General features: G+C 43.2%; 3 protein-coding genes across 3 annotated transcripts; 1 reads left to right on the forward strand and 2 right to left on the reverse strand.

Moving 5' to 3' along the window:
• Positions 1–27: 27 nt before the first annotated feature.
• Positions 28–1758, reverse strand: LOC131689494 (zinc finger protein 501-like). The gene is made up of 4 exons (XM_058974616.1): positions 1553–1758; positions 899–1485; positions 548–838; positions 28–421 (listed from the first exon to the last, which is right to left on the reverse strand). The coding sequence occupies exons 1-4, from the start codon at positions 1691–1693 to the stop codon at positions 241–243; spliced, it is 1200 nt and encodes a 399-aa protein (XP_058830599.1). The 5' UTR covers positions 1694–1758; the 3' UTR covers positions 28–240.
• A 2598-nt stretch (positions 1759–4356) lies between these two features.
• LOC131689496 (exosome complex component RRP41) lies at positions 4357–5245 on the forward strand. The gene has a single exon (XM_058974618.1). It carries the CDS (start codon positions 4486–4488, stop codon positions 5221–5223), a length of 738 nt encoding a protein of 245 aa, XP_058830601.1. The 5' UTR covers positions 4357–4485; the 3' UTR covers positions 5224–5245.
• Positions 5236–6696, reverse strand: LOC131689493 (peptide chain release factor 1-like, mitochondrial). The gene is made up of 2 exons (XM_058974615.1): positions 6196–6696; positions 5236–6144 (listed from the first exon to the last, which is right to left on the reverse strand). The coding sequence occupies exons 1-2, from the start codon at positions 6589–6591 to the stop codon at positions 5290–5292; spliced, it is 1251 nt and encodes a 416-aa protein (XP_058830598.1). The 5' UTR covers positions 6592–6696; the 3' UTR covers positions 5236–5289.
• Positions 6697–11889: the final 5193 nt, after the last annotated feature.

Genomic DNA, 11889 nt, shown 5'->3' on the forward strand with positions numbered 1-11889 from the left:
ATAGCTTGCAGATTTTTCCCTGAGGGTGTTGCCGTATAAAATTTGTACTGATGAGTATTGAATGTTGAATTTTGCATACCACCTTGCACATCGAAAGACTGATCTTGATCTTGTTGAACGTACCGAGTCGAATTTCTCCATGAGATTTTCAAGTTGAGAATTTTAATAAAATGTGTTTTATTGCTGATGAATTTTTGTTCCGTCTTACAGTAGTTCGATGCATTAATACTTATCCAACTATCACTCAGCAGCTAACCGTACTTGTGGAGGAGGATCGTTTTTGACTGCAGTTTGGATGATCGCCCGGTGCGTTTTCATGTGAGTTACAAGGTTATCCTTTCTCCTAAACGCCCGTCCACAGATGTCACAAGCGAATGGTTTTTCGTCCAGATGCTTGGTGAAGTGTTTCCGTAGGTCAGCACTACAAAACAGAGAATTATTTAAATTTTACCGGAGAGCCCTTATTTTTTTCGAGGGAGATTCATTGCAAGAACGACAAATTTCGGCCGTCCTTGCACAGAACCTTCCCACCTACACTCAAACTCACTTGGTGAGAAACATTTTATCACACTCGGAGCACTTGATTTTCGGTTCCTCGAAATGGGTTCGTTTGTGTCTGGCCAGCCCAGTCGGTTGATAGTAAGCTTTCCCACAAACCGGACACAAATAAACACGTTCCTTCAGATGTGTTTTCCGATGCTGTTTCAATCCGTTGAGCATTGGATACTGCTTATCGCACAGGTCGCATTTGTACATTTTTGCACGCGTGTGGATATTCACGTGCGAATTGTAGTTGGAAGCGCTCACGAAAGCTTTCGGGCAAAACGGACATTGATGCCTGTTGGGTGAAAAGCAAAACTAAATCTGTTCTAAGAATGTCTGGTTTGAACAAAATTACCGTTTTTCATTGTTATGGATTCGCATGTGTTCTGAAATGTTCTTGATAAATTTTCCACATATCGTACAAACTTCGGCTCGTCGCTCTGCTTTGATGGCCAGTTTGGGTCTACCTCGCTTCTTAACTGTTTTTTCAAACTCCGGAGATTCGCACTTGATTTCTGCCTCTTGAGTACGAACTTTGCTCTTCTTGAGCCTTCCGCGTTTTTTCAGTGGTATCTTGGAAGTTGGCGACGAGCTGTTCTCAGAGTTAGACTCTTGGTCCAATTGGTCTTGCAAATCATCGCCTAGAGTACTTGCTGAATCTTCGCACTGAACGTCGTACAGACAATCTTCCGAATAATCGGGATCTTCTCCGTTCTCCGCTACATCATCGTGATAGCTGTTTTCTTGTTTTGGTTCATCGATATCGGATTCTTTGCGTGGTTCGATCGTTTGCGTGAGATTTTCTGTAATTACCTCTAAGGCAAGTTTTTGATAAATTTCATCATTTCGGATACAGCACTCTCGAAACCGGTGCCAATCTAGTATCGATGATCGACAGGTGCTACAAATAACTATTTCTTCTGAAGATTCATGCTTAATTATCTACAATAAAATCAAGGTTTTGTTATACAGCTTTTGACTGCGCCTAGAGTTGCAAAAATGAATTTACCTGTATCGATAAATACCGGAAAATAAGTTGAAAAAAATCCTCACTAATGGGTTCATCTTGTTCAGTGCAATTGGTCGAAAGATTCTTGATGGATTCCAAGTTAGGACCATCGTGTAAACATAATCTACACACACGCTCCATTTGGTTGTCGCATTTTATAAGACCAAAATCTACCAAAATGAGTAGTGTACAACCGAAGCCTCTAGTTGACGATGTCAAGCAATAATTTGTAAATAAATTACACACACATATGCACCGATTTCAGAAGTATGAATGAATGAACTCATGTTCGACTCGGTCGACATTAGAAAAGATGAATGAACCCAACACACTTTTTCGTGTTTATTTACTTTTGAGTAATTTATATATTAAGATATTGAGCATTACCAATGTCGTATATACAGGTATGGCGAAGAGGGCACTTTGGTATTCGTTACTGCATTCAAATTTATTTTTCCCCAGTCTATCGGGTATAAGTGTCTGTGCTAAATATTCTCCATGTATTTAAAACACAGTTCTAACCGTGTTTTAAAATCAGCAACAAATAGAACGCCGTCGTATAACAGTTATAACTTTTAAAACAAAACTGTTCGAAATTATAAAACAAAACGCTCTGCTGGGGATGTGAATGTTTCAGTTTCAGTTCTACTTTGAAACTGTTATTCAAAATAAAACGCTCCTGAACATGCCCTAACGACAAAGTTGGGTTTCGTCAGTGAACAATTTTCGTCACCATATTAATAGCCAGATTTAATCTGTGTGAATCTGGTTCCAGTTTTAAACTACCAACTAATCGATCGATTTAATTGGTTGAAATAAACCAATTTCTATTGTAAGTATAGGGACGCAGTGAAAATATAAACGCGTGTACCGTGGTTAAAGGTTTATTTAAAAGTAAAAGATGAAGAGGGAAAACCTTTTTCCTACATCTGACAGCGCTGTACGCTTATTCGAATATAAGCAGTATTCTTGATCGATGTGTAACTCTGAGGTCACAGATATACGACTAGACGAGTCGCAGCGTATTCTCCAACACACCCCCTTAAGCTGACGTGCTAATCCCCATCGCTGTTCGATTTCGCTCCAGCTTAATGCGTTCGAGAGATTTGGTCAATCCGTCCGCTGTTTGTTCATCGGTGCTAATGTGATGATGTTCTGTTCGAGAGCGTTCCGGATGTAATGATGGCGTATATCAATATGCTTCGTACGTGGTGTGGCGATGCTAATAGCACTTTACTTATCGCAGCGTATTTCGATCGGTTTCTCCTGTCCAAATTGTGCTAACAATCCGCGCCACCATGAAGCTTCCTGAACAGTGGCCGCCAGCGCCATATACTCGGCTTCGCATGATGACAGCGCTACACTGCCCATAACAGCATAAGAGTCCCATGTTGAAAAACAGCAAGCCGAGAAAAACGCTGTTCAAGATTGTCCCATCCATTGAGCCAAATGGATGGGACAACCATGCTTTGGTATTTTTTTTATATTTTCTAAACAAACCCGGTAATTTTATTTGTGCAGTGTGATTCAGTAGTGATACAGAATACAATCCAACGGATAACTCATTTTCGACAAAAATCCACATGGGACTCTTATGCGTTTATGGGCAGTACAGTTGGTTGTCGTTTACAGTACCAAGCAACCGCACCTCCTTGTAGCATGAAGATGTAGCCGCTCGTTGACTTACGATTAGAGATGCACCGAATATTCGGTCGACCGAATATTCGGGCCGAATACCATGAAATATTTAAAAGGAACAAAATAAAATAAAATACATATATACAAAATACTAGCAATGCACAGAATATTCTGTCGACCCAATGTTCGGTTGACCGAATATTCGGGCCGAATACCAGCCGATTTTGATTAAAGCCGAATATACGGTACGCCGAATAATTAAACATTAAATATTCGGTATTCGGCTGAAAGCCGAATAGTACTATTCGGTGCATCTCTACTTACGATCGTTCAAATCAGAAGCCCAGCTGGCATCGGTGTATCCTACAAGCTCGATATTTCCTTGTTTCTTATATTGCACCTTCATTGTAGACGTTCCTCGTAGGTATCGAAACAAATGTTTGACTGCCTCCCAGTGCTTGGTGCCAGCATTCGAGTTGTAACGGCTTAATTGGTTGACTGCATACATAATATCTAGTCTGGTACAATGAGCTAGATACAAAAAACTTCCAGCAGCCTCCTGGTACGGAACTCGTTTCATTTTTTCAGCTTTTTCTGACGTCTGCGGAGTCATATTCATTTGGTTTGGTTTCTCGAAGCAGGGTTGCTGTTCCATAAAAAATTCCTCCTCTAATTCGCCTTGAAGGAACGCAGTAGTGGCATCCATTTGGTCCATCGGCAAATTATACCTGGCGGAAATTGCAAACAGGTAGCGCAGAGAACTGTGACGAACCACTGGAGAGTAGGTTTCGTTGTAGTCCATGTTAAAACCCCATAAACGAATGAGTACTTTTCATAACTTCGAAAATCATATTTTTTGCACAGGATAAAATTTTTTGAAAACGATTGGCAAAGTGTGTAGAGTGTGTTGAGAAATAGAATTTTATTTTCCAAAAATAGTGTTTTTTCATCTTTTTCTAAGGACTTATTGGACGACCCTAGTAGTTTTAGATTAGATTTTAAGCAAAAGCTGCAATTTCTCCAAATGGTTCACATAGCCTTAACGACCCAATTTAAGGTTTTTGCGCGAGCGTGTACGACCTTCTGAAAACTCAACTGAGATGGTGCGAATTTTAATCCCTCCACTGTAAATGTCGACTTTATTCAGTTGTTTTCAATCTTTTTAATTCACACGCGTGTTTCTCTTGTATTTATAAACATCGTGTATACATATCTAATCTAATAGTAACTGTTAGGATAGTAACTGTTTTGTATCAAACTAGATTTATTTAAATATTAAACTATTTTGCCAAGATATGGAACTACTCTCAGACGAGGGCCTCCGACTGGACGGGCGCCGGTCAAACGAACTGCGACGGATTCAGTGCAAGCTGGGAGTTTTCAGCCAACCAGACGGTAGCGCCTACATTGAGCAAGGAAACACGAAAGTTCTGGCGGCAGTCTATGGACCACATCAGGCACCGGGCAAAAAGAGCAGCCACGAGGAAGTCATTGTCAACTGCCAGTATAGTATGGCTACGTTTTCCACTGGAGAGCGCAAGAAACGTCCCCGTGGCGATAGGAAAAGCCAGGAGATGACTATTCATCTGCAGCAAGCCTTGAGTGCGGCCATTAAGACGGAGCTGTACCCAAAGAGTCAGATCGATGTATACATCGAAGTGCTGATGGCAGACGGTGGGAATTACTGTGCATCGGTAAATGCAGCCACACTAGCGCTAATAGACGCCGGTGTGTGCCTGAAGGAGTACGTATGCGCTTGCACGGCATCATTAGCCGGAAAGATACCGTTGATGGATGTTTCGAATTTGGAAGAGATGAGTGGCGGACCAACGTTAACGGTGGCTTCCTTACCAAGCAGTGGAAAGATTGCGTTTATGGAAATGTCCCAACGATTCCATCTGGACCATCTTCCGAATGTTTTGGAAACGGCACTTCAAGGCTGCCGGGAGGTGCAGAAAATTATCGATCAAGCCGTTAGAGACCACGTAACACAGCTGGGACAGGCCGGTGATTGGGGAAGTATTGGAAAATAAATGTTAACTGTATGAACATTTTCATATGTTTAATTTTTGAACTCTTATGAATTATAAATATATTGTCTACTTGTCGGTAATAGTGCTATTAACAATTTCCATCAATTGCTGTTTTCTGTGAGCTGAGCGTAGTTTAATAACCATGTCATCCAGCTGGTGTCCTCCTTCCAGGAATGCTTTCAAGTTGTGAGTTGTTCCGTTTTCTACTCGGTGATCAGTAATACGATCCTGGTTATAGTTGTAAGTACGTATCTTCTCATTACGTAAACTTGATCCTACCTGTGATTTTTTCATTGACTGACTACTGTTGAATTTGGCTTCCAATTCCTGTTTGGTTAATTTAGCCAACAACTTTTGCTTGGCCATTTCTTTATTTTTAGCTTGTGAACGATCCTCTTGACATTCAACTGCAATTCCGGTAGGAATGTGAACAATACGAACAGCGCTGTCTGTTGTATTGACATGCTGACCACCGGCTCCACTGGCTCGTTTAGTTTCGATCTTTAAATCTTGTTCTTTAAGTTCTATGTGAAATTCGTCTGGTCGAGGAATAACCGATACGGTTGCGGTGCTGGTGTGTATCCTAGCTGCCTTTTCTGTAGCGGGAACCCGTTGAACACGATGAACGCCGGCCTCGAATTTCAGATACCTATAAGCATCCCTACCGGAGATTATTATGGAAGCATGTCGGATGCCTCCTAGTTCGGTGCCCTCAGTTTGCAGGCTATCAATGCTCCAACCTTTGTACTCTGCAAATCCACAGTACATGTCGAAAATTTCACGTGCAAACAACATAGCTTCCTGGCCGCCCACACCAGCAGCTACTTCCAAAACCAATGCATTAAAGTCTTCCTCTTCATCCATGGAAAGGATACCATCCATAATTTCATTATCTAATTTGGTAAGAATGTTGGTGTATGCCTAAAAAATAGGCCTTTGAATAGAGTTAAACATTTTTGACTCATACTGTACCTCTGTTTCCTCTTTCATCAGCTGCAACATATCTTCGTCCTTTTCCGACCCCATCTCCTGTAGCGACTTGAGATTATCAACAATGATCCTACGCTGCTCGTACATCTCCACAATGTGCGATAGTAACACCAACCTTTTGACGTCTTTTTTGTTCGGCTGATCCATTACTTTTAGCGAGTAATACTCCAAACGTATATTTTCTAGATATTTTTGAATACTTTCATCGCTGATCTGGAATCCTTCGTCGGACCGAGATCCTAATGGGTACTGCTGTGCAAGCGGTGAAAACCGTGTCACACAGGAAATCGGCCTATATTTCTGTTCAAGCACGGTACGTACTATTAGACTTTTACGCTGGAGGGTTCCTCCTAAACAGCAAATCCGTCTAAGAAACATGTTTGCTGATTTTCATTGAAAATCACGTAATATTGAACGATTTTGCACTGAAATTCCTAACGGGATAGATACTTATATGGCGATGATAATAAACATGTATGAAAATCAGTCATCAGCTGTCAAAGTCAAGGCCAGCAGTTTTGTCGACTTTGCATTCATTCGATTCATTCATAAAAATGTCTCTCGACTTGCTTATGTTTACAATTTTTAAATGGTACTGTACTTGTTGTAATCTGTACTGGTCGAAAAAAGAAGAACACCAGGGTGACGCCAATTTTTAGTAGCATCAGCGAAAATATTAAATTTGGGGAGAAAAAACACAGTGAAATCCAGTAAAAATAACAAACAAAAGTAATAAATTAAGTTCATAAAACCGATAAGCTAATCATTAGATTTAATCAAAAACTAGTATCTAGATAAAGAGTGAATCGAAACCGAAACCCAGTAGAGAGGTTATGTGCGGAAAAAAACATTCGGAAAAGTGAAGAAGAAAATCGAATAGTAAATTAAAGTTAGTTTTAAGAAGATTAAGTAGAATTAGTAGAGATAAATAAAGATCAGATTTAAAAATAAAGATAAGCGAACCGAAACCCAGTAGGGAGGAAAAAGTGGAAAATCAAAAGAATTAAATATATAATCCAATTTAATTATTGTTGCATTATTGCAAATAAAGCTTAGATCTAGAAATAAAAACGAAAAATAAAGTTACGAACAACGCCAGTGCCTCCCAAACAACCCCCTGCTAGGCAGCCATTTTGTCCTAGCCAACATCTGCCTTTGTTAAAATCAAAACAACCCAATGCTATTGCACAGGCGACATGGGCCTAGAAGCGGCTAGGCCCACATATGTTGACTACTGTCAAAGTCTGTATATCTCTATAGCGGATGACAGAAGTGACACCTCCTTATAACGGGTTATAACGGGTAAACGGATACCAAACAACACCTCAGTTCGGAAGGAAACCACGGAACGAAACGCACGAAGATGAATCAGCAGACACTATCCGAAGAGGCATTTCTCAAACCTCTCGACTTTCAGAAAGAGATACCCAACTTTCCGGTTGCGATCTGAAAAACACTGGCGAAAGAAGGGCTCATTAAGCAAAAGAACATAGTCAAACCAGGGCTCAAGATCCTTCTAGAAAAAGTAACCTCTGTTTGAAAAAAAATACAATTCGATGAATACAATATGAAACCATTGGCACCAGTTTCGATATTGCAAATGATTTGCTTCATCAAATGAGTTCCCAAGGAATACGACGAAGAGGAAATTCAGAACAACTTAACCGCAAGTGCACTGATCGTCAAGATTGAGAGGATTAAATGCAGGACCCCGTCGGAGACAGCTGATACCGACAAACAAGGTCACCGTCAAAGGTGAAAAAGTTCCGGACAACATTCGGCGATATCCGTGACGAAATTTTTCGTGATAGTGTTGCACAAGCTTCGCAGTCAGAGGATGTTCTTTTGGTAAAATAATCGAAAAACGAAGATCGAACGGTAGAAATTCTGTGTTTTTCATCTTGCCTACCGTACGCACTATCCCTTTATCGTCTACAAGAGGAGCTAGTTTATATAACGGACTAGACGTCTCTAGAGTTAACCATCTATCCACCAGATGTTCTCGATTGTGTAATAACACTTTAAATTCATCCTCGTACACTTCCGAGCCTTAAAAAATAGTATTCCGCTTTCTCGTAGTCTTCCTGCTTCAAAGGCTTACGCTCCATCATCCAATACACTTTCGTCAAGAGCTTCGCCTGGCTCTTTGTTGCCTTCAGTGTTTCAATCAGACAGTCTTCTATTTTCCGCCGACTGTTGGACACGAATCTATAGACGCACGCCATCGTACGCACTAGAATTCGTCACTTTGAGATACGAGATACGTCTAAAAGTGCACACGATAGTGTGACATCATGGACAAGCAAATGCGCTTTCAGTTCTTTATTAATGTTTGCCGGTATCACTGGCTGTTCTGGCCATTCCATTTGCTTGCAGAACAGAATGTCCGTCCGCTGAAACTAAGAGATATATGAGTGTAGGCTCGCCCACGCTTCCATTTCGTTACTCTATCCGCTTCATTATTTAGCATCGGAAACCAATCGCCAGTCTGATACGCTAGAGTGACTAAGGATGTCATCTATGCGAAAGCCCACATACTGTCGGTATCGCCGTTGGTCGGATTTGATCCATGAAAGGACATTTCGCGAATCTGTCCGGATGAACTGTTGATTAATTTTCAAGCTATGATTGCGCCGAATAGATTCCGCTAATCTGGCGCCTAGCACAGCAGCCTGCAATTCAAGCCGCGGCGGGATGGTAAGTTGGTTGAGTGGAGCCACCTTGCTTCGACTCATTATTAAAGCTCTCCATCAATTTCGATCCGGAAGTATTCTACGCAGCCATATGCATTTTCGCTTGCATCGTTGAAGACATGCAACTGAAGATTCTCGTACTGATCAGATCCTGCCTTTCCAATATAACTTCTCGGTAGTTGAATTTTGGCGATCTCTGGCAACATTTTCGGCCACTTGGTCCATTTTTCGAACGTATTGTTGCAATGCTAGGCGTACATTGATACAGATGATACAGATGATAACAATACCGAGCTCCTTACACCGGGCACTGAAAGTGAAGAAAGATCCTGGTCCGGACGGCATCTTCAACATGGCACCCCGGCGTTTCCAGACCTGTTCAGGACAGTGCCAAAGAAATACCGAGACGAAGGCTACTTCCCGGGTGGATAGAACTATGTGGAAAAATATCACAGAGGAAGTTTAGATTCCGGAAAGGGAACTCGGCGGTTGATGCAATTCGCACAGTCAACGCAAGCGGACACACCGAAGCAAAAGAGTAAGGTGGTAACGATCGACGCGATGATCGCGTTCAACAGCGTCAGCTGGTAGGCTATATCCGTAGCGGTCCATCGAATGCGGGCTCCGAACTACCTGCACAAGTTTCTGAAAAGCTACTTTCAGTACCGACTGTTGTCTACGAGACGAACTTGGGACGGAGGTCAATTATGAACAAGGCGGGAACACCTCAGGGTTTTATACTGAGTCCAACGCTGTTGGAATATGCAGTGTTAACACCGGAATTGTCTAGGGGAACTGAGATCGTCGGCCTTGCAGATGATGTCACCTGACGATAACTGGCGAGACGCTGAAGGAAGTGGAGATGTTGACGACAAAGGTGATAAGCATTATTGAAACCTGGATGGCTGACATCAAAGTGCAGTTGGCACACCCTAAGACGGAGGAAGTGCTGGCAACTGTAAAAAAATCAGCGTGTCGTGATCGGAGGACACTCACTATCATCGAAACAAGCGCTGAAGCACCTAAGTATGATGGTTGATAATTGGTTAAACTTCAACAGCCAAGGTTATTGTATATGTGAGAATGCGGCGAATACAGCTAAAGCAGTGGGAAGTATCATACCGAACATCGGAGGAGCAAGAAGAAGCGGAGGAATACATGAAATGGAAGGGGACTGATCAGAGCGGCCTCGTTGGCTAAGCGGCAGCAAAACTGGAACAACTCGGATAAAAGATGGACCCAAATGTCATTCCAAATATGTCGGCGTGGATGCTTAGGAAGTGTGGAAAGTTGAACATCTATTTGAAGCAATTTTTGTTCGGGCACGGATGCTTCCAGAAGTACGTGCATCGGTTTGGACATGCTTTGTCACCCTTTTGCCCGGAGTGCTTTTTATAGTAAGGTTTAAAAGGCTTCAAAAGCCTGGCCTGTAATGTATTGGCACTGTGTGGGACTTACGACTCACGTTCGTGCCTACCCACTAAAACACTTTTACTTTTCACGCCCTTCTTGCCCACGGAATTACGTCAAGGTATTACTTCGTTGGGGGGATAGTTGTGCTTACGTCGCACCTCTTTCTTCTGCTCTATCTTAGAGCTTCGCTTGGTTCATGGTATGGCACACCCTATGAGCTTTGATTTAATTCTCGATTCTTGTGTTACTTCTTGTCTCCATTCATTATGTCGTCATTAACTCTCGTTCACATGAGTCGGTTAGGTGCTGATTCCTTGAGCCATTTTGCTCATGTTTCCGTGAGTCATTCAGCTCCCAGCATCACGATCTAATTGGATAGTGCGCAACGGTGAACTCACCCTACACCGAGCGATAATTTCCCGACGGAGGAATTTCCCCGCTTCCTTGAGCCATTTAGCTCCCAGCTTTGTCGAGATCAACTCAGATATTATCCTACTCCGACTGAGAGTTCCCTTACAACGGAATTTCTTTCGTTACCGGTGTTTGTTTCGTGAGCCAATTAGCTCCCTTTTTTGTCACGATTCTGTCGGGTAGTCCACGGCGGCGAATCTACCCTACCGTGAATTCCCCGGCGGTAGATTGCTCCCGATACCGATGTACGTTTCTGTGAGCCATTGAGCTCCCCCCTTATTCTACTCGGTCTAGTCCCCGGCGGTGAACCTAGCCTACTCAACGGGCCAGTCAGTAGGTGCTGAGGTCCACCCAGTGATTCTGGGTGGAGCGTAGCTTCCGGTTCACTGGCCCACCAACGACCCACTGCTAGCTATTCGACGCGTCTAATTCCAGGCGGTGAATCTAGCCTACTCACGAGCTACCCGGTAGGTGTCGAGGTCAGTCCGGCGATTCCGGTGAAGCCTGACGTCCGGTTCGCTGGCGTCCTGACGACTCGAATCCGGTGCTACATCGCGTACTACTCAACTGGTTCCCGGCGGTGGACCTAGTCTACGCCGTCGGAGAGTTTCCCGGCGGCGGAATTTCTCCCGAAACTCGATTTGTGGTTCCACGACAGCGTTCTAGCCAATGACGCTACTCTGTTGGTTCCAACGCCACTTCCTCTGCAGTTCGGAGAGTATACTCGTAACCACTCTGTTAACAGCGTCCCAGATATGCTCGTCGCGGCACAACTCTTCGCCAATATTGTCCACTGTTATATCAGGCATACCCGTTCGGACTTCGAACCTGGGGCATTCGAATACCACGTGTTCCGGTGTCTCTTGCTACCACTTAGCCAACGAGTCCGCTCGGACCAGTCTCCTTGCATTACTTGCATTTCTCCGCTGGTATCATTCGATGTCCTCAGCCAGAGTGAGGCAGATGGGGATCATCCCAGTAATTACGCATACCGCCTCCGACAATCTCGTTCTGTGCGCACTTGCGACACGAACAGCCATTAGGCGAAACGTGCTTTTGAACTTCGTTCGGTTCCACTTTGAGTTCAGCGCAGTAGCCCAGGTCGGTACGCCATACCTCAGTATTGAGGATGAGACACCCGCCAGGAGGCGTCTCGTGC

The sequence above is a fragment of the Topomyia yanbarensis genome, chromosome 3 (assembly GCF_030247195.1).
Source record: "Topomyia yanbarensis strain Yona2022 chromosome 3, ASM3024719v1, whole genome shotgun sequence".
Classification (NCBI taxonomy): Eukaryota; Metazoa; Arthropoda; class Insecta; order Diptera; family Culicidae; genus Topomyia; species Topomyia yanbarensis.

Bases quoted from the DNA above. Each gene is read 5' to 3' on its own strand.
- LOC131689494 (XM_058974616.1), bottom strand. From the start codon at position 1,693: ATGGAGCGTGTGTGTAGATTATGTTTACACGATGGTCCTAACTTGGAA. The intron at 1,486-1,552 runs GTAAATTCATTT...ATTTTATTGTAG, and splicing joins TCCGGTATTTATCGATACAG to ATAATTAAGCATGAATCTTC. The intron at 839-898 runs GTAATTTTGTTC...TTCACCCAACAG, and splicing joins ATCCATAACAATGAAAAACG to GCATCAATGTCCGTTTTGCC.
- LOC131689496 (XM_058974618.1), top strand. From the start codon at position 4,486: ATGGAACTACTCTCAGACGAGGGCCTCCGACTGGACGGGCGCCGGTCA.
- LOC131689493 (XM_058974615.1), bottom strand. From the start codon at position 6,591: ATGTTTCTTAGACGGATTTGCTGTTTAGGAGGAACCCTCCAGCGTAAA. The intron at 6,145-6,195 runs GTACAGTATGAG...CCTATTTTTTAG, and splicing joins TGATGAAAGAGGAAACAGAG to GCATACACCAACATTCTTAC.